General features: G+C 35.7%; 2 protein-coding genes across 3 annotated transcripts in view; one reads left to right on the plus strand and one right to left on the minus strand.

Moving 5' to 3' along the window:
• Positions 1-4074: 4074 nt before the first annotated feature.
• CREG (Cellular Repressor of E1A-stimulated Genes) lies at positions 4075-12413 on the plus strand. Of its 2 annotated transcripts, XM_071588598.1 has the most exons (6): positions 4075-5434; positions 5516-5670; positions 5764-5883; positions 9583-9664; positions 9752-9905; positions 10049-12413. In XM_071588598.1, the coding sequence occupies exons 1-5, from the start codon at positions 5179-5181 to the stop codon at positions 9859-9861; spliced, it is 723 nt and encodes a 240-aa protein (XP_071444699.1). In that variant the 5' UTR covers positions 4075-5178; the 3' UTR covers positions 9862-9905; positions 10049-12413. The 2 variants fall into 2 exon arrangements, with proteins under 2 accessions (XP_071444699.1, XP_071444698.1); XM_071588597.1 differs by having other exon boundaries at positions 4076-5434; positions 9752-12413.
• The window catches only part of Cubn (Cubilin), a 173617-nt gene continuing 160409 nt past the window's right edge, over positions 9838-23045 (minus strand). The window contains exons 64-70 of the mRNA XM_071587204.1: positions 21728-21875; positions 20536-20705; positions 17822-17987; positions 16731-16871; positions 10189-10337; positions 10034-10145; positions 9838-9942 (exon numbers count right to left, since the gene is read on the minus strand). Of these exons, the coding sequence (XP_071443305.1) occupies positions 9926-9942; positions 10034-10145; positions 10189-10337; positions 16731-16871; positions 17822-17987; positions 20536-20705; positions 21728-21875 (903 nt within the window). The 3' untranslated portion in view covers positions 9838-9925. The remainder of the gene's footprint in view (positions 9943-10033; positions 10146-10188; positions 10338-16730; positions 16872-17821; positions 17988-20535; positions 20706-21727; positions 21876-23045) is intronic.

The raw sequence follows: 23045 nt of genomic DNA on the forward strand, positions 1-23045 counted from the left end.
TGTCGCATTGGTTAAATAATTTTATAAGGTCGATACTGAGTGACATTGTATTATTGAGTGACATTTTAAAGCTTTCTCACAATTTTTCATTTATCCACTTCATTATACCAGAATTACTGCCAACGTTGTAATTAGTACTAAAATGTGTTGACTTTTTAATTTGTCATATTATTATTTCCTTTTGTAGGAAGTTTTTGAGTAATATGCAGTTTTACACGAAATTTTAATTCGTATTTATCCACAGATTCCTTATAGTCCCTGGGGATTGATGAAATTCGTTGGAACAAATTTCAAATTGGTATTTTGGGGAACCTCTCTCAACAATGACTATTCTCTTCAGCGTAGAGATGCTACTTAATTACATGGCTACCTGTGCCTGCCGCTTCGTTCTTGATTCTTCTTCTATTCATTTTTTGACACGATGTTCCTTCAATGTCAACTGTTAAAAAGTGGGCAACTGAATTTAAACGAGGTCGCACATCTCTCGAAGATGACACACGTGACGGGACGGGAAAAAACCGTGCCTACAACGGAAACCATCGAAAAGGTGCACGACCTCGTGTTGGACCACAGGCGAGTGAAGGTGAGTGAGATAGCTAAGACCGTGGGGATATCGGAAGAAAGTGTACGAAACATCTTGCACAGTGAATTTGGGATGCGAAAGCTCTGCGCAAGATGGGTGCGCATTTGCTGATTTCCGATCGAAAGTAAATGCGCAAACGATTTTAGCACCAATGTTTGAACCGATTCAAGAGGGAGCCGACCGATTTTGTGCGGCGATTTGTCACCATAGATGAGACATGGGTCCACCACTACACGCCAGGGGCGAAACAGCAGTCGAAGTAGTGGGTGGAAGTCGGTGATTCAGCGCCAAAGAAAACGAAGTCATCTGCCGGAAAGGTTTAACAATACCAAAATTCAGATTTTTGTGCTCCACCTATCTACTTTCAAGCAACATTTTTCTGGAACTCACACGGCACTAAATCTATTTGTATATTATATCGAACATATATTTCTTAAAATTTCAGCTGAGATAAAATCGGTATGCACGATCAATCATTTTATACATACTCTTGAGTTTGATACGTAAATGAATAAATCTTCGTCTCGTCCGGTCCAGATATTATTTTACTTTGATAATTTCGCCTCATTCCAACGCCATTTTCCTTCTACCACAAGAATTTTGTCCCATCCAATTCTTCGTCATGGGACAAAATTTTCCATCCCGCCCCAAATACTTGCAGCTCTCTTGTAGGCCTCGCAAATACAATGGAAATTCTCTACACCGACCACTTATGAGGAGTGAAGAATTGACGGTTATACCTGCATCACAGTGTCTGCTATTGGAAAGAGTGGTAATCATGGAGCAGTACATTATAGCTCAAGACAACTATTCACACGTTCGCACTTATTCTAAAACAAACATTTGTAGGAATGTAAACAATACTGATAACATTTTTCAGTTGTTTATAAACTTTTCTATGAATAATTCTTTTGAGATTCCTGTTTCTTGTCATTAGCATTTTGTTTTTCTAAGTTTATTTTTACTTCCCTCGATTATATTATTGAGCTTGGTTCGTGGCTTCACGAGTCAATGTGTCTGCCACCTTAATTCATGTATTAATAATGAGTTGTGAAAAGTAATGTAACGTCCGTTCGGGTGTAGCTCGTAAACAGATATGACGTGAATATACAATTTTTAAGCACTTTATTATTTTTATTCAGTTAAAATGTGTATTAAACCTCATTTCCACTCTATCTGAGGCGACAAATTTTGAAATCATGCGATTTTGGCTGTTTTTTTCGCACAAATTAATTAATGTCATTTAGACGAAGGCAGTTAAATGCTGCTAAGTTAAAAAAATGACAACTCAAAAATAATTACACACATATTATCAGTTTTTCTAGAGAACAACAAGTATTTCGGCACCGTCAATTCATAATTCTTTTAATGATCGTTTTCCTTTGGCGTAAGAACAGTTATAAAATCCTGGATTTTCGAGGTTACGTTTCTTGAAATTAACTTCGGGAGATCCTGCTTTAGCATCGTCATTCGATACAGTGCATTAAGACAGAAAATTCCTGTCAAAATGAAATATAAATGGCATCTCGATGCAACCTCCTTAAGGTTGAGCTTGTCGTCATAATGCGGCACAAACGCTCTAAATCTAATTTGAGGACATTTTCGCAAGAATTCGGTTCGTTTGAGAATTGCTTCCCCTCCATCACCAGGACGTCCACTCTCGGCCTCACCTTCGTCGCTAATTTTTGCATTAAAAGGTACGAGCCGCCATCGCTAACTATGCCCACTCCATTAGCTACTCTCTTCAGTGACCTCTAATGTGAGGTACTGGGGTTTATGAATATGGAAACTGGGGGTATTGAGCGACCATTAGTGAGAGGTGGAATCATTAATACCTTTCGTAGACGCAGTTCGGGATAATTATTTCTTGCTCTTAATGTGGATGTGTCCGATAGTGGGAGTGTTCCTATTAGAGTTTCATTGCAACAATCACCCAATGACAATTCATTAAACGTATTATTTACTCCTGAAATTTTCAATCCATTCCGAAATATTCAATCCTATGCCTCTCCGCAAATTCTTTGCATTTGAAATGATGTTTTCGTCTCGTACAGAGTTTTTTTAAAGCTTGGTGGGCTAGAGAGCGCGGTGAAATGGATGGGGTAATTTTATCTTTATAAACACAATACAAGGGGAGTATTTAGGAAACAAGAATTTGTTAATTATTTACATTCCTTGAAATTAGGGCAGTAAAGGGTTTACTTCGACTGATAACGTTATTATAATCGTATGCTGCGGGTGCTTTATATTATTTTATTAAGGTAAAATAGATGTAGAAATTAATAAACTGGCCACAAAATTTTCCCCCAAATTAAATATGTGCGTATTAATATATCCGGTTTTACTATATCTTGAAACGCTCATGGAAAAAACGGTAAATCCGTGTCTTCGGCATGAAAAGTAGGTACTCCAAAAAATCATACAATGCATAATATAACTCAGGAGATACGCAATGTGCTATGTCACCAAGATTCTTTGAAGACTGATAACATGAGCAAGTAATTAGTTCCTGCAATATTGAAATTAGTCTAAAACTTTTTCTCGACTTTTGCTTTTTATCTCGTGGTGAATTTGCTTACGCGGCTTTAACCCAAATTTCTAAAAGTTAACGTGTGAATTTTAGCACTTACACGGGTACTTTTAGCACTTGATATGAGATATACTAACTATCCTTAAAAATTGTATATGGTAACTCGTTTATTGTCTGCCTTCAAAATTTACACACTTTAAAAATAAAAAAATTTAAAATGCTTACAGCCTTCGCAAAAAATTAAAACTAATTTGCTATATTTACCCATCATCTGTAGTAAAAAAAGCCATGAATTGTGTCATAACTTCTAGGAGAATTGCAAGTTTTGACTAGTTCTTTTTTTAAGTTGACCAGGCTGAACTCTGTAAAGAGCTTATTAAGTAAATGGAAACATCCTATTTTTCGTGTTTTCAGATATTTAATTTTCGGCGAAAGCCGTTCGGATTAGTGCCGAGGGAATTAATAGCGCCCTTTTATACAGGAGTTGAAATTTACTTGAAGTAATATTGTAGTTTACTGGTACACTGGTCATGTAGAGAGCAGTAATTGAAAGGATCCCTCCAACCCAACCATCCAAAATATTCTACTTTGTACTGATGATAGGATGTGATACATTTTTAAAATTAAAAGTGCATTTTCTTTATAATTTTTACTCTCGGAATGTTTTCCTACATATTCTCTGTCATTCATTTAACTTGATAGTTATTTAGAGTTTACTTGCTTAGACAAAGAGCACATATGGATTGGTTATTTTTCCAGCATGAACAAAGGTTTTAAATGTGTCTTCAGCTTCCAACAATTAGAAGATTATTCAAAAACAATTTCTATTCAGACTTTCAGGGACAACAGCTATTTTGCAACCGAACGCGCTTTTTTTTTAGCCATCTCACTCATTGGAAACCAACCGATCTGGCAACGCTGTAACCAAGATTCCCTTTACTTCCTCTCCATCCCTCAGCGCTTCTGCCTCGTAATTCCACTACTATTCTGGAGCGGAAAAACTAGGGACATGATTCTGTCACAGTTCATTTATGAGCCGAGGAATATTGGTATATTTCAAGTTTTTTCGTGAATACTTGAGGATCAAAGATGAGAGATTTTTATATATAACTAATATGGCTTGCTTTCCACCATTACCTGTAAGGGTGCACCTTGAACAACGTTGAACCTCTTTGAGTTCTTAGAACCGTAGTTTCATCATTAGTGGTGAATTTATTTGTGTAAAATATCTACGGTACTACTATCATCTATGTTATCATCCACACAAAAATGTGAATCGGATACCTTCATTGACCAGTGTAACATTGCCTAGAGTTGCTAGGAATGTATTTTTCATACTACTATCGTTGACCGGTAGAACGTGAATACTTGAATGGTCTATTGAGGCCAACACTTAAGAGGCTTTAGCAATCCTCCAGATAAGTGCCTCATGAGTATGGCAACCAGGAATAGGTAACTATTGAACTAACAGTGTGCTTCGGAGTTGTTGGCCCCAAGTTGTTGCAACAAATATGGTAGCGTAGCTTGTGTGGGCAGGTGTTTTCTGTAATTATTTATGGATACATTTGGATTCGTTGGTTTCCGTAGAACTCTGCATTTAATTCTCCTTACTTTTCCATTATCTTTTGAATGTTTTATAGTGCAGTTCTCTCGAGTTCCTAGTTGTCTGAGCGACCAAGTTGTCTCGCCGACCTTACACATTTTTAAAATATATATACTTGGGCAATTTGTCCGTTGCCTTGAAAATAAAATCCTAAGACGAAGAATGCAAGGTGAACGATGGAAGTGTGAGCAGCGACGTCAGTCGAGATCAGTTAATCGTAGTGTGTCGTCCCTGGAGGAGCGACGTTGACTTGAGCACGAAATCATTCTGCACGGTCATAACCCCCAAAGCAGATCGTCAGTCTTCTACGTCATTCGATAAAAATACTGCGATCATACCATTTATTTTCTAAGATAACGTTGTTTGCGATTCCCAGCGTGTCTGCATCTCATATGACTAACTTTCCATGGCTCAAGTGATATCGTGAGGACACCCTTCTTTTGCTAAGCGAATTGCTTCAAGATGCTTTACAGTATTCCTTTACTTTTTCTTGCTTTAGTTAGTAAAGGAGTTGAAGGTAAATGGCCAAATGGAAAAAATATATTAGATAAATACAATTTTGTTGTTGAAACTGGAAACTCGTTAGAGGTAGGTGCGTTGCGAGATCACAAGGAAAGAAATTCTGTATGGAAGGAAAGTCACCATCATATCCCATTGGTTAATATACCACCCGCCAAGGATGGTGCGAAGGTTGCGAGATACATCGTTCGTAATTCTGGTATGTAGCAGAGAACCATTATAAATATTAATTTGTAGTGTCAAAGGTTTAAATTCGCTCTGAATATTTCTTTTGATGTAGAATGGGGTTCTCTTGCTTCAATTTCGACGGTTGAAGGCATAGAAAGCTTCCCGTTTACAGACGTATATTCAATTAGTGATGGCCCTTTAAATAACTCCACCGGTGTGCCTTATTTTTACGTAACACCTTTGGATCTAACTGCAAAAAATATTGAGGTAAGATCTTTTCGTGCATATGAGCAATTAGTCATCAGTAATATTAAAAATAGGGGAGTATTTGTGTTATTCATCTTCCAACAAATATTTCAGGAGGATCCAAGGAGCTCATTGTCCTTAACACTAGCAGAAGGGCATTATTGTGAGGAAAATAATTTTGACCCTGAAGATCCTAGGTGTGCCCACGTTGTTCTCACAGGAAAGATAGTCAAGGTGAGAAAGGATTTGCTCAAGTTATACTAATGCAACAATTTCAGAGCGTAAAAATCATTCGCCTTGACTGGGACTCGAACCCAGATCCCTCAATATCCGGTCGAGTGCTTTAGCCACTTAAGCTACCGAGGCGTCCTCTTAAACTCTGAAATTTTGGGGCTTTTAAAGTTATACTATTTTAGAAATTATTTCATTTAATGCAACAATTTCAGAGTGTCAAAATCATTTGCGTTGACCGGGCGAATTATTTTTATACTCTGAACTTGTTGCACTATAAAGAACATTTAGCGGATGGCTCTGTTAAAAGTTATTGCTACGGAATCTCCAGCAATTTCTCGGAATTTTTTGAAGGTGCTCGTATGCTTTAATTTTGCAAAAATTTTAACTTAATGTTCTTATTTGAAGTTCTAGTGACATGTTAAACAGTAAGCTTAGATCAATTAGTTCATTTTTGACCTGATAATGTGGCATTATATTCAGATGAATGATAATCATTTAATCCAGACAATCTACCAGTTAAGGTAGGTTTTGGATGGACACAACGACCAAATATTTTGTGACTCCTAACAAAAGACAACCCAACATCCTACTCTGAAAAACACCCTTTTATCTCTGTGTACTTCTTTCCTCCCTTCATTACGTCCAACATACCTATCCTATTCCTGCCTCTTCTTCGCTTACTTAATATTCTCCATTCCATTACAGTCTTCAATGCCCCACTGCTGATCAATATGTCTTTCATCCATTTTTCCTACCTCCTCCTGATTTCTCCCAAGAATCCTCTCTCCTCGCCTTCCACACGTAGCATTTCCTCATTTTCTTTCCTTTTGGTCCATTTCACCATCCTTCTCCACACCCACGTTTCAAAAGCCTCCAATCTACTGCTATCATCCTGCTTCAGTGGCCATGTTTCCACACTATACATAACCACACTCCATATCAAAGTTTTGTCAAGTCTTTTCTTAACTTCCTTACTCAACATCCCTGTATCAACTCCCTTCTCCTCGTGAAAGCCCCTTTGCCTAGTGTAATTCTACTACTTACATCTCTACTTCTTTGACCGTGTTGGTCCAAAACACTTCCAAGATATGTTTTACCTGCTCAATTTTTTGCCCTCGTATTTTAATGTTAACCTTAGCCTTTGTCTTTCTGGAAAACCACATAACATTCCTTTTATTTATATTGATTCTCATCCCATATCTATCGCACTGAATTTCTAATCCACTCAGCAATTCTTGCAACCCCTTGGCCAACTGACCCACTAGAGCTTGGTCATCAGCGAACCTAATTGATTTCATGAATTCCCTGCCGACTTTCATTCCTACCTCTAGTTCTTCCCATGTCTCTTTAATCATTTCTTCCACATATATGTTGAACAGCACCAGTGATAATGGACAACCCCTACCTTACTCCTCTTCCTAACACAGACCATCCTGACTCTCCGTGCCCCACTCGTACCTGAGCAGTGTGACACATGTACAGGTTGCGGATTAAACTCCCGTCCCTCCAATCTTTTCCTAATTTCTACAATAAATTCATTCATTTTTCCCAATTCACTCTATCGAAGTCCTTTTCAAAATCTACGAAACAGGTGAATATGTCCCGATGTAATATTCAATTCCAATTATAAGTTCACTAGGTATCAAAATGTATTTCACCATTTTCTTCATTAAATTTGAGGAAACTAGTCACAGTTGTTGTAACATGAAGAAGTTCATTGTTTTTCTGGAGTGATCCTTTGGTTTTTCAACCAGAGAATGCCATACAGATGGAGGAATGAATGAATATTCACCACATTACTGTAAGGATGTTATGACAATTGTCATGTTCGCTAACAAAGTTTTTTATTAACTTACAAATGCAACTTCTCTTAGAGAACATGGAAGAAATGCTTCTTATTAAATTTTTGTGCGGTTTCGCATTTATACTCAACATTATGTGATGTAAGAGTCAATGTAAAACTTTCACATCATTGATTAATTTCTGTTACTCACAAATGTGATCATTGTTACCCAGTATTCTATGGAGATCAACCTTTCAAGTTCTATGCCCGGATTTCTCTACTGATTACAAAATGGGGTCCGTGAATTTCCCATGAATTCTTATTTAAAACATCTACCATGGGTTGGATACCTATTTTAGTGCATATTTACACTGGTGAAATACATTACGTTAGGTAATAATTTGTAAGTGGCATCCTTTTTAATTATTGAAACCATGCTTTACACTATTTGTAATTGTTTGACAGAAGAAATGGAATGGTTTAAAGAAAAACCTCTTTGGTTTCCTAAAGAATTAAAGTTGTTTAAATGGTGGGAATATATTGTGAGTCCATGAAAAATGTACTGCAGTTGGTACTTTAGGAAACAAATCTATTCATGTGCCTTCAAGTCAAAAGTATACTTCTTTAGTGTGATCATGATATAGGAGCCAATTTACTTATGGACACATATAGATCAATCATTACTGTTGTGGAAAACTCTACAAATTGCTAGGAGTAATTTCCTCAAAAACAGCTTCCAGCCCCTCCCTTCTGTACTCCTATAAAAAGGTGGAAGTTATAGCAGTTGCAAAAATCAATGGCACACACGTCAATTTTTAATGAAAAACTAAACATTGTCTAAAAACTTGATTAATGTGGAAGGGGAGGGAAAGTTCATTGCCATATGCTTCCACCAGGGTTCTTGCTAATATTCATCTTCATTGCCAACTATGAAATTCTCTTCAACTGAAGTGTTAGCATTTTCTAAGCGACATTTTATAAGTGGGAGATGTTCTTGAATAATTTATAAATAAGAGTAATTACTCCAGAGCAGTGTAAAATATACCGAAAAAATAAAATACCATCCCATCCTTAAGAAATAAATGCCATTAGGCATGTGGTGGCAAATGACTCTCTCTCCTTCAAAGAGGTCAGTTATAGTCTCACTTGGACCAACCTCAACAGTAAGAGGGAGTAAAGGTAAGAATGTAAGGTTTGTGTCCAAATATCAGCCTTGGGCAATCCTAAGGCTTCTATTCTGATTGAGTCTGTTTAGAGACATGGATGCTACCTGAAAAACATGTCTTAAGCATACTGTGTTTTTGTTTTCTGAGATCCTTTATACACTGAAGGGAAGGGAGTGTTAGATGAAGGGACTTTTTGCATGAGTGTGTGCGCTGCTGTGGGTGTAGTTTTCCATGTTGTTGTTTTGCATGTGGTATTGCTATATTTTACGGGTGGTGACCTAACACCCCCCATCACACGCCCTTGCGGCGACTTGCGGGGTATTGTGTAGATGTACTGCAAGTATAAATTGGCATCAGGGGCTTTCCCAATAATCTATCTGCACCTTTTACTTAAATAGTGAATCTAGGTCAATAGAGAAGTCTGACTCCTACTTCCCAGGTGACCAATCCATAAACCAGCATGAATTCTTGGAAATCTTTGGTTCCTTTTGTCTTTTCAGCAGTCTTACATCGAACTCTGGGAATTTCAAATGAGCCCAATCAGAAGGAACACAAATGAAAAATATTGAACAAGCCATTAGCTTGATGTCATAAAACGTTGAATAAATGGAATTTTTACTGTAAATATTTGACAAAATTTCTCACTGGGCACTTTATTAAACATTATTTACAAAAAATAAAACTTAAGAACTGCAGTCATTGATTTTTATTAGTGTTTCAATGTTATTCATTGTTGTTCAAACATTTCAGGTGAAAACGGGAACTGATGAGGAGATCTTTGCAAAGGGAGCTATGTTTAGCCGACACCCATCAATGAAAAGTTGGCCCAAAGGTGATTCCAATTATTCATTGTACGCACTAAAACCAAGTAATCTTATCACAGTTTTACCAATTAATGCATATATTTTTTTCATTGCAGATCATAATTGGTTCTTTGCAAAACTTGAAATTAAAAAAATCTGTCTCTTGGATTACTTTGGTGGTGTGAAGATGGTTAATGTGGATGACTATTTTCACTCAGGAGATTAAGCTGCTATTTAAACTAAACCCATGGAGTATGGAAAATACTCATGGTAGGACAACAACACTGATACTAAGGCACGACAGTACCTGAAATAGTGAAAAATATTTTTTTTAAGGATATGAAGTAATATAGTAGAATTCTTAAGTGCTTTTCAATTTTTGAAAATAAATAGCCTACCTGGTTTGGTTGCAGAAAATGTTATTACCCATCCAGTGCCTGCATTGTTAAAACTGGTAAAACTCTGGACTATTGCCTTATTAGATGCCGCAAGGATAGTATCTGGATTATCCTGGAATTACAGTGATAGGAATGGCTTAGAAAAGGGGCCTTTAGCAGAGTAAATGAAATTTGGAATTAGTAAAATAGTTAATTACCGAGCCACAGAATTTTGATCGAAGAATTTCACCATTTGTTGATTTATCAACATCAAGAATGTTGACGTAGTCACTAGCACAATTATTAACTGAACCCAGGTCAAAATCTGGAAAAAATATAAGAATGTGATTATTTGCTGGAAACAAATGCAATAATAGAGTAATAACTAGGTAAAAAAAATCTCTTCAGACTATTATTAATTGATTTTGTCATAAAGTGTCATTAAAAAGTTGACTATGACTAAAAAATATTGGTGCTGAACCAAGTGTATGGAAAAATTGAACTGTCGAAAAATTTCAATATAACTTTTTTCAAAAATGTGAAATATTTTTTTAAGGAAACTTATATTTATATTTTTGCATTTTTGAAGGCCAAGTTGATAAAATATATTAGGTTTGGGTGTATTCATGTGGTTAACCAAAGGCTGGTACCATAATCCTAGGACTACCAAGGCTCACAATTTTGTGCCTCCTGAAGAATGCTGCACAATGGAATGCAACAGGAGCATTCATCCCATTCTCCTGAGCTCATTAATGGATGTATAAAATCATCTGAGAAATAACGTAGTCCGAAAGATTCATAAATATATAATGTGCAGCACAACTGGCCAACAAGGAACTACTTAACCTTGGAGGCATTTGTTAATATGACCCTTCTAAGGCTGGAGCATACTAGCAATTGCCACTCCCTGAACTGATATTTTTGCTCCCAAGTGATAAATGCACTTCTATTTAGTTCATATCTATAGGAATTTTTAACAAATGACTCGAAAAAAGTGTGTTACCTACCAAACTTCATCTTTAAGATTAAAATATTAGTGTTGCTGTCAATGCTACCAAATATTCATGGTTAAATTATTGTTACAAATGTACTCTCAATTGAAATCATGAAACCCTGGGAAAAGTATCTGCATATACAATTTGACCCAAGTTAAATTGAGTTTGAATTTCAAAACACCCAAAAAATGTAGTTACAAATTATCTCTACATTCATGGCAAAAAATGACCCCAGAAATGGTAGCAAATTAGCTTGGCGAAGAATTTTCATCATGACATAAATACTCCATTGAAATTATACAGCCCGTTACTTTTGTTTGATACTAAGACATGTACTGGCCAGCAATGGCTTACCCCAATAATTTTGTTGCCATGAGACATGTATTCCTCCACATCATCCTCAAGGCATCAGAACAGCCAAACTCTTGGCCAAAACATGTAGGATAGATAAGGCCTTTCATTGAATTTACCCCATTTTATGAGATGGTGATACTTGTAGGAAATATTTCTTTAATTCATGGTTTATACAGGGTCCGTACATTAAGTATATTGACTGGTTCGCTGTAACCTCAACAGAGTGGTGGATGGGGGTCCGACTGGTTGGCTCAGTGGAGGGGTCCCACACCACCCAGGCACACTTTAGTTCAGTCGCTTCTGGGCATGCTTTGAGACAGGAGGTAGATTTTTGTGACGTGATTGCTTGTGGTGTCATCGTGCCAGTATGGAGCGCACCGTCAAGCAATGCTACAGTCTTAAGTTTTGCGTTAAACTCAGGAAATCCACGTCGGTGACCATTGAACTTATTAAACAGGCTTATGGGGATGATGCCTTAAGCTGCACCAGAGTTTTTGAGTGGCAAAAAATGTTTAAGGATGGCCCGGAGCTTGTCAAAGATGAGCTCTGAGTCAGACGTCTGACGACCACTGGAACCGATGCTCAGGTGGCCAAAGTGAAAAAGTTTTGGACTCTGACAGGCGTTTAACCATTGCCCTTATCAGTGAGGAGACCAGCCTTTCAGTTAGAACCATCCACACTATTGTAACAGATGATCTTGCAATGGGGAAAGTCTACGCGAAGCTGGTGCCAAAGGTCTTGAGCAAGGAACAAAAACTGTCTCGAGTAGAAATTTTGTAAGAAATTTTAGACTGTATCCAGGAAGATGAACATTTTCTCCACAGTGTTATTACCTCAAAGGATAGCTCAAAGGATATTGGTTTGACTCTATCAAGGCAGTTCAAGCAGCGTAGACAAAGGCTCTCAACAGTATTCTGGAAACAAGACTTCCAGCGGGCTTTTGACGAGTGGCAGATGCGCCGAACTAAGTGTATCGATGCAGGAGGAATGTATTTTGAAGACCATTAAGTAATTGTAATGATAACTGCAATAAATTTTGATTTTTGGAACCAGTCCCGATACTTTGTATGAACCCTGGATTAATCAAGTTTTGATGAAACATGCTTTTATTGTTTGATACAATGAATAAGCATGTATAACAAACCACAGCATAAACCTTCACTGCTTTTAAGACTAATATCATTATTATTAATCTATGGCCAATGTAGGTTTTGGATGAATACATTGGTACAATGACAATTCCCTTACCTTTCCAAGCAAAGCACAACCTGACATCCTACCCTACAATGAACCCCTTCACAATACCATGTTTCCTTCCTCCCTTCATGACCAACATGCCCATTCTATTACCATTACCTCGCTTGCCTGACATTTTCCCATCTTACCACTGTCTTCAATACCATTGCCTATCAAAATGCTCTGAATACATCTTTTATGCCTCTCTTTGATTTCTCTCAACAATCCTTTCTTTTCCCCCATCATACCTAGCATTTCCTCGTTTGTTTTCCTTTCCATCCACTTCACCTTCTCCATCCTTCTCCGCACCCACATTTTAAAAGTCTTTCGTCTATCTTCTTGCTTCAATGACTATCTTTCTGTGTCATATAAAGCCATGCTCCATATTAAAGTTTTGACAAGCTTTTCCTAGCATCCATATTCAATGTCCCTGTCATCAATTCTCTCCTCCTCGTGAAGCCTCTTAGCCTAAGGTATTCCTCATATTATGTCCCTACTACTTTGATCATTTTGGTCCAAAACACTCCTGAGATACATAAACTATTCTACTTGCTCTAGTTTATGAACTCCTATTTTAATAGTAAATTTATCCTTTCTCTTTCCTGACAACCACATAACCTTTGTTTTGTTTACATTCATTCTCATCGCATACCTATGGCACTGAATGCCCAATTCACTCAGCAATGCTTTTTCAAGATAGACTGGCTAAAAAAGAATTATTTTTATTAAAATACCCTCTTAGCTAATTCAAAATGTAATTTCTTGGTATATTTTATTTTCTTCAACTATAAAATCATCTCATCAGAATTATATTGTATTTACAGTACATTGCTACTGCCAGCTACCGGAGAGGTTATTAACGTGTTGTGAAATCCTTTAGTGTGGTCATTCTGCACTCTAATTTTATACTTTTGGGACCTATGGTATTACTCATTTGAACACATTTCCCTGAAAAAAATATACTGTGGAATTGTAGTCGCTGATCCCCTTGTAATAGAGTTAGGATACACGTACAATTAATATCTTTGGTGTTATGGTGTTTTGAAAGATGTTCCTTTTATTACATACATCATTAATTATCAAAGAGACTTGAGGGCTCATAATAAATTGCTTAGATATTGTCAATTCATGTAACTGATTCAATATTTTGAAGATTTAGACATCATCTGTTTCATTCTCAAGCTACATAGGCATGTGACCTGTTAGGTGCCAATTAAAACTGCTATAAAATATTCTAAGCTACTTGTAACCTCTTGGACCACAGGAGGTAAGGAAGGAAGTCTTGATCAAAGATGATTTCATTTGTCATCTCCAGTATAACTCGATGGAATTTACAAAATAGATTGAAATGAAATAAGTAACTTTGTATTTCCACATACAATCGACTTTAAACATGACCTAGGCTTCGACGTTTGACCTCTTCACAGAAGACAACTTTATATATATATATATACTTTCAGAGCATTGGTCAGAGGGTGAGGGATAAAGAGGTTCAAATTTTGATGGGAGGGAAAGGGAAATACAGCTTTTGGTGTCAATCATTGGCTGTTAATAGGGGTTTGTTTAGAATAGGGATACCCCCTGTTGAGAGCACTGGACATGAAAGAGTGGTAGATTTAGGAGCGGGGATTGGGAGGGATACAAAATTTCGTTAGCAAGTTCATCCTTGCAATGGACAAATTTTAAAATTTCTAATTGCTCCAATGCATCAGGTGTATGGCCTTGATTTTCAAAATGGAGAATTTCAGTCACCATTGTGGTCATGTTCGATAAGGTACTTCACAAGAAAGGATGTTATGTTCCTATTATTTACACAAAGACAAGTTCTCAAAGATGAGGGGAGTGGAGTATATGAATTAAAATGCACAGTGTGTTCCACTAAATATATTGGAAAAATGGGACTGAAATTTAAAGAAAGAATAATGGAGCACAAAATATGTGTATCATAGCTTCCCAAAATTTAATTTATTGTGCCTACCAGTTACTCATTTAAATTTGCTGGACATCTAATGATTACATAGATAAATTATTGACAGTCGAATATATTTATAGAATAATTTTAAATTATTCTACAGTGATAACTGTCTTATTTAAGTATCTGTATGATTGGGGGCTATGTAGTCATCAGTGAAAAATTGAAAGAAAAATCATAATTTAATCATGCATAATGAGCTTGAAAAGCTTGTGGACAGGGATGTAGTATTCTAGTTGGTAGAGCACTGGGCTACTGACTGGAGAGCTTGGATTTCATTCTAAGTGATGCCTCAGGGCACCCTTGGCTACACCCAACCTGTGTCATTTTTAGGGTACCTGATCTTCCTGGGAAACAATAGCCCGTACATGAAGAGAAACTGGTCACCCTATCCTGATATATGAATTTCACACGATTGAGCTTAGTAATAGGCATCTATTCTATCTGCCAAACAAACCTTTGGGTTGATTACAATGGATGATAGGGGGACTGTTCATTTTATGGAATTAATTTATCGACAGAGAAACTTTCCTTTACCTGGAGTGAATACAATCTGATTAGAGTTTGTTATCTGCTTTGCAAGCTAATGGTGTAATTGAGGTCAGTCTTACTATGATTTCAGTTTTTCTTGGGATTTCCATGGGGGATGGTCAACAGCCATCATGAACTGATCTCAAAAATAAATGGAACATCACCATCATCAGGAATTTCCATTCATACTCCTGATTCCTGTCACAAATTCTGACTTTAAAAGAATTGGCCTTTGTCCCATTTTTTGCTAATTTTTTTTCAAGGAACAGAATTTCCCACACTGTAAAATAATCATCAAGACACCTCAATACTAACTTGATTCCTTAATTCGGCATCTTCATGCACGTATTTCATGATGCAGCACATCAAATCACTGTTCAACACCTTACAAGAAGGAAACATATTAATGAAAAAATTATCAAATTTATAACCAGGATTTTTTATGAGAACTTGCCTGAATTTTATTATACAAGATGGCATAAACTGGTTTCATAAAAAAAAATTTTTTGAGATCAGTAAGTGGAGAAGAATGGAAAAGGTAAAATGGCCTGAAAGAAAAAAAACATGTACAAGTACTAGACAGGGTGGGGGATGAGAGAGGATTGTTGGGAAAATCTTTAGGAGGCAGGAAAGGTTGATGTAGAGCATTTTGATTTACAATGGAATGTTGAAGACTGAAAGGGAGAAGGATTTAGGCTAGCAATGTAGGGAGAGGAAAAGGATAAGCATGTTGAATGGAATGAAGGGATGTAGAACATGGGTGGAATTGTAGTGTGGGTCTATATTGTTAGGAGAAGCTAACAAATGCTGCTATGTCCAGTTTGTGTGCATACAAAACTACCTTTAACAACCAACTGCCATAAAATAAAAGATGTTAGCATACTTAGAGAGTAACTGTGGTGAAAAGTCAGTGCACTAGCCACTGCACCAACTTAATCCCCTTAGCTGCTAAAAATTATTTATATTATTACAATAAGACTACATATTCATGTATAATAGTCATGGAAAAGTATAAAAATAAATGATAAATTGCTTTTAGTAGTTTCTCAATTGATGTTATCTATCACATGAAATACCCCTACATATGGTCAGTGGCTATCCTATCCTGAAATTCATATCAATTATCTAGTAAGTGATTTCAACATTGTCATTGATATTAATGAGAATATGTAGTGATTTTTGGGATGGTGAGCACTTGTTAACATATGGTTCCACTATATATGAAATTTTATGATCATCAGCATTTCATCCTGAGGCAGAAACTTTTTGGTTTACATAAATAATCTCAAAGCAGGAATAAGCTCATATTATGTAATGTATGATTAACCACAAATTTGATGTGTTAAAGTTATTAATGATTAGGATACACCTGTAATAATATCATGAAAATCACAGGACACCACACTGAATTGAATCTTTAAGGTAGTTCTGCAGTAGCGACATGGTTAAATAACAAAACTATATAAAAATAAAATTTCACTTATTTTTCTACTATTTCCACTCGTACTACTAGCAAAAAAATAATATAAATTTTAGGTAGTTCATGAAATTAATCAGTGCCCTATTTTTTGAGTCACCATAGACTTGCACCAAACTGGGAGAAAAATGTCAACAGAGTGTAGAAACTTACTTAAAAATCGCAACAAAACATATGAACCTTCAGGAACTGTTACTTCCCACCTGCAATTTGTTTCATTTCGGAAATTCATTGGATACAGAGGACTAGTAAATTTTCCTCCGTAGTTGAAGATGCGGCCTCCACACCCACGACCTAGAAAAGTAAGGGCATATCATAAAGTTGAACATTTTCTTATTACAACATTGCAAAATCATAATCAAATCATTTTTACCAGAGAAGTGACATTATGAATATATTTGGTCGCAAACTGGTAAGCACGTGAAAATGTAGTCCAGGCTACCAAGCACTTAATGCAAGGAGAAATAGGGAGAGCAATATACTTGTAAGCCAGATTTTGGACAAAGAGCCAGGCTGGTCTCTTACATTGCTTGTTTTTTTCAAAGCTGGGAGTTGAGATATGGTGTGAAGTGGATATTAATAAGAGTCAAAAGGGGTTTCACTTTCTGTGTTGAAGTTCTGCTTCATTAGGATTATTTTTACATCAAATGACAATCTTTAGATTGAATGATTAAGCATTAGTGTGCAAATAAAAATATAGATTAAAAATAAATATCTGCATCATAAAATGCAATTGAAAGAGCAAAAGACTGCCATGTGGGAGAGAATTACATTGAAATCTGAAAACCAGTGTGCTTCGACTAGTGGTGTAAATTAATAATTTATTTTTTTTGATTGACTAATAAAGTATGTAACGTTTTGTCATCTGTATCAGATTGACTAATACAGTGTGTAACTTTTGTCATTTGTATCAGAGATTTGCCACTTAGTTGGATGGTAAATAACCTTAGGAACACGGACATTTACGTTGAGTTGAGTTGAGCACTGAGTTGTGAGTTCCTGACTGGAAAGTATGAGACAGAGGTTCAAATCAAGATCAATTATCTTTTTGATTGTGACCCTCCACTTATTTGTGAATTGTTATTTAAATTTTTATGCATATATAATTATGTTGCCAAAATAGGAAGTAAACTGGAGTGAATCATTTTCATAATGTATAATTTCATTTGAACTACGAAAGAAGTAATTAAGGAACTCAACTACTAAAATTCCTCAATTCAGTTTTGTTAAATATACATTCATACCTTTATCAGTAGTAGTGTAAGTTATGTCATACCGCTCAACTGGCCAAATGGAGGAATAATCTATCCTGATTGAAATGGCAGATGATGTAGAGAATATTGGATTCGGAATCACGTGACCAGAAAGTTGGCCTAGTAAGGGTGAATCAGCTGACAGTCCATCACGAACCTGCAATGAATTGAGGCATATATAAGTCACTGTATTCTTCAGTGTTTCCCATGGTGTAGTCTTATACAAACACACATGCACTATATTTAGATGGTAACCTATGAAAATGTTTGTTTCGATAATAATTTGTAGTTTTTAATGATTTTTGGTGATAAATACTGCTATGAACTTTTTGTCTTTTCAACTAAAACATTTACTTGAATAAATAAGTTCGGATTTCAATAAAAAATAACGTAAAATTAACTGGAGGTTAGCAGTAATCATTTTCAATCACTGACTACTTGGCATGTCATTATTCCTTATGCAATGAGGGATATCAATGAAGGAACACTAATTGAATGGAGTGGAAATACTACTGAGAGCATTTTTCTATCAATTAGGGGGTGCAATAGATAGACATCTGAAAGTCCTCCCATAGTGTTCAAAATTCATCATTGCTCTCTTGTAAAATTTCTGTTGCAGTGCAGCGGATAAAGCACTAAGCTACGGAATAGAGGGCATGGGTTCAATTCCACGTGAGCTTAGGCATTTCTGGACGCCCTCATCTCCACACAAGCTGTTTATTTTTTCCGGTAATCTCCTTGAGAAACCACAAGCAGCAGAGGGAAAAGAATCAGCCCCACCTGGTGCGCTGTTGAACTTAGTTATGTAGATGAGGTCTACCCTCAACTATCAAACCAATAATTTAGTTGAACAGTGTGGTTTAGGTTTTGTGTTTTATCTTAGCTATAGAAAGATCTACAATAATAATGGATGAAATGTGGTTGATTATGTTGATGAAGGTTGTAGGTAATGTGCTCAGCACAGATTTCAATTAAAATCTACTGTCCACTCTAGGTAAAGGTGATCACAATAACAGAGTATAAGCTGGGCCATCAGTTCTTTAAAATATTCAGGAATTAGTTTAGAGAAGTCTGTAGAGTATGTGAGTTGTTCAAGTGTCAACTCGTTCTGTGGAAGATAAGTATGGTGCATAAAAGGAAAAACTAAATGACATGGTCATTCTTTGGCTTTAAGTGATGAAGATAAAAACTTTCGTTGGGGTTGAATTAAGGTTTCTGCTAACCCATGGTTTTTCTGAGCATATGTAACACAAGGAATTATGTTCAGTCATTTTTTAATAACTTGAAACACTGCTCATATTGTGAAATGTTTTGATGGAATGGAATGCAAAGAATCCATGGTGTTTTGTATGGAACTATTGCTGGATGTATCATTAACTATTTTCTGTATACCACATAGGTAGTTTCAATTGAAGGTAGTAAAGTTTTAGCACGATTCTGGGAGGAAGGAAGGGATATTTGAGCATGTAAATATCTCTAGTGCTTCTCTTTCTATCAAGCCACAGAGGAGAAAGACACTATCATCGTCGAAGAACTACAGTTCATTAATTGCTGCCCCATAATGATTATAGAAAATATCGCGGATGCAAAGCACTGAGTCAGCTGGAATTCTTTCTTGGATAGCATGATGGGTAATATTCTATGAGTTTCTTGAAACCGATGTGCACACAAAGTTGTTTTTTGATCCATCCATCCATCATGGTTATCACAGTGTGAGAGAGGATGATAAAGAAGGGGAAAGTTAATGTCATAATATGAACAGTCATGGTTTGGTTGGCTCTCTCACCAACATGATGGAATAATCCCTTCCCCATTTCTTACTCATGCTTGACTTAGCAATCACCAAACACTGCCTCTCCTTCGGTAGGTTTGAAGATATACCTCTCTCTCTCTCTCTTGGCCATCAGTGTATAAATCCTACTGCATTTCGTGATAGAATTAACCTAGCAATACCACATGTACCTATTATTTGCCATTATTTTCTGGCCCCTTTTAATGCAGTGATCAAACATTATTGCTTCACATGGAATCAAAAGAGATATACTGTCATTGGAGGTGTTTAATGATTGTGGATTGATTCTATTGGGATGGATGAGCAATTCAAAACCCTGTAAAATTGAGCAAATGAATCATGTAAATGATGGCGATGCACCACAAAGTTTAATGTGTAAGCCACATGAAATCTGGCTGCCCATCACCATTTTTGCTTGCAATAATAACATGGAATTCCGAAAGGCAAATGATTTTTACACTTTGAAATGTCTGCATTTTAAGCAGAAATATGTGGTTCAATTTGATAAATTCTTGCCCATTCCAATAGCTTAATCATTACTGAAATCTTTTCTTCTAACCCAGGAAATGTCGTTCCAGTGATATTTTTCAGACTAATTTTAAAATGTGAACTTGAAAATGAACACCTTGCTGTATTCATTGATTATAATTGCCAAGAAACTCTGTTTCCTATATGCATTGCACATTTCAGCATGCACCTTGTAAATTAAGGACACCATTATTTCCTTTGAGCCAGAGCATTGCTTAATGTTGATATCTTTACTGGAACTTCTCCTGGCAACTTATTTATGGCTTCAGCATAACTTTACATCTAGTTATGTCTTTTTCTTATAACTAATGCCAAAGTAGAGCAATCTCTTTTTCAGACTAAGAAGGAAAAATAATAAATCTGAATTTCTAGTTAATTATCTCACCTCCATTACTGAAAATGTACCAGTATCACTTCTGGTCATTTGGAAGTCATTGAAATACAGGGATATTGTATGATTTGGCTTTGCTTGAATAGTAATCAGACATTTATCTTGCAGTCCTCCTTTAGTGTTTAAAATCCGCCCTTGCTCTCTTGTGAAATTCCTGTTGCATCCTGGAATTAAAGCATTTACATTAGAATTACCATCATTTATATTCAAATTTATACATATTAAAGCATCTCCATAATTGAAAGATAAATAAAACTTGGGCTTTAATGGCAGACATGGCAATGACAACATATATTAATCTATTGAAACTTACATTTCAGCATGAACTGAAAATTTGCTAAATGAAAAATACTATCTTAATTAAATTTAAAGTATAGTATTGGATGGGTATAATTAGTGCGAAACTGATTGTAATAACAGTAATGAGGCAGATGGCTCTAATAACATTCTCTACATAATGGTAACTAAAATGATTTTGGATTTGAGTCTTCTCTAATACACAAATATAGTACTTCAGAGTCACCAATAAGGATACAATCTAGACTAAAAATCTGTTTTCCCTTATAATTAACATTAAATTGTTGAATTAATATGTATATGTTTCATCTTTCTCTTAAAAAAAAGGGTTATTCCCATTAATAATAACAAATAAATACTTCACTTTGTTATCCAGGAGAGATATGCCCATCTTGAATACATCAGTAATTAAACGACGATGAAACTATATAAAGAGTAAAAATAGTTATAACCAGCACATGTTTTATAATACAAAACAATATCATTTAATTTGAAGATATATTTCTTTGTGTTTTGATTGAAGATTTAAATATTTTTATCAAATCTATATCATCAAAGCAGCTCTCTTAAGGATGGGTTTTTTATTTGAATTTTGAGGTGAATTTTTAATCATTGGTGATTCAGAGCATTTGAGATGAGGACGAAACCCAAGGTGGATCACTTATTATGTATACTCTTTGGGCTCCTTTTCCTTTCTAACTTCTTTTTTTATATTTTCCCTTTCCTCGGCTTATATTAACTTTCTCTTTCATCCAGAACTATCCATACTTCCCTTCCCCAACCTTCCTCAAGAGATGCATACAGCCAAAGGTCATAGAAAATTAAAATAGTAAAATGTAAACTTTAGATTGCTGTATCTTTTCTAAAAATCATAAGCGTTGGCAGAAACCTTGAAATTGGTATTCCAGCTGAAAACCTCTGCTGGTATTGGCAGAATCTGTGACAAAGTTAATCTCCACTTGGTTTGTCCCAGAATAAAAGTCTGATGGATGTCCAACTCCACAGAATTTTGATTTTCGCAAAGGCATTCGGGTACTCTGTTGATAAAAAATAAACATTTAATATGAAATATGGCAAATGCATTTTGTAAATCCATGCATTTTGTTGAAAATGACTGTAGAAGGTAGACACTTATAGTGGTTTATTGGCATAGCGTGAAACGCTTTATTTTTCATCCAATTTTATTAATGACCCCATTTTTTCCTAATCTCTACTTATGTTTAGCTTCCTGTGATTACAGAGCATCACAAGCTCTTAAATGATTTTTGCTGGGTTGATCATTTTTATATTTTGTCCCTTGTGCTTAATAATAGATTACTCAGATGTTCAAAAATATTTATGCTTATACTAGAGAATACTGTATCCTATTTCAGTGGACTCTTGTTATGAGGTTCCTTGATAATGTGTTTTCCATGTTAAAACATCCATTCCTTCAGGTCCCAACCCTAATCCATGTACAATATTTTGGTTAACATGTTTTGGTTACCTCATTTGTATGTTCAATGAAAGACCTATATTAAAATTTGTCAGACAACCCAACAGTAAAATTAGTGAACAACGCAGGTGACTAAAAAGATGCTTTTTCTTATGAAAAGATTAAAGTTACTTCAAATGATGCTTCATTTAAAAAATATTGGTGGCCATGTTATCAACAAAGCAAAACTTCTCGGAGAAGCTAGCTTCTCTTCTTCGGGAAATCTTCATACAAAACACATCGGCAGCAATAGTAGTAGTTCTTCAGGTCATTACCTATAACGTTTTGGTTTGTTTATTTAAAATATAAACGCTGGACTTATAGGATTCCATCACTTTGTAGAAGTTTCTGTCAACAAATGACTGTTAGCAAAGTGAATGGCATTTGCCGATATTAAATGAATATTGCCCCACAGTATCATTTCTTTATTATTTTGAACACTGTAATAGCAAAACTATATCACTATTTTATTATTACTAAGGGTTGGTGATTAACGATGAAGCAACTTATTAATATTAATTCCATAACCCAGATTACAATCATAGTTTGCCATACAATATTAACCCTAATATTTTGGTTTTAACGGTTAGCATATTTAAATTCTGGGTCCCTTAGCAAGAGTCCATTGTACATGCAAAGGTTGCAAATCCTGTCTGACCAGGAAAATTATTTTTTTAAATATATATTTCATCTGTTGATCTATGCTGTTTTTAGTGATTATAATTTAATCAAA

This window comes from Hetaerina americana, unplaced genomic scaffold (genome assembly GCF_022747635.1).
Source record: "Hetaerina americana unplaced genomic scaffold, ioHetAmer1.1.p SCAF_3, whole genome shotgun sequence".
NCBI lineage: Eukaryota > Metazoa > Arthropoda > Insecta > Odonata > Calopterygidae > Hetaerina > Hetaerina americana.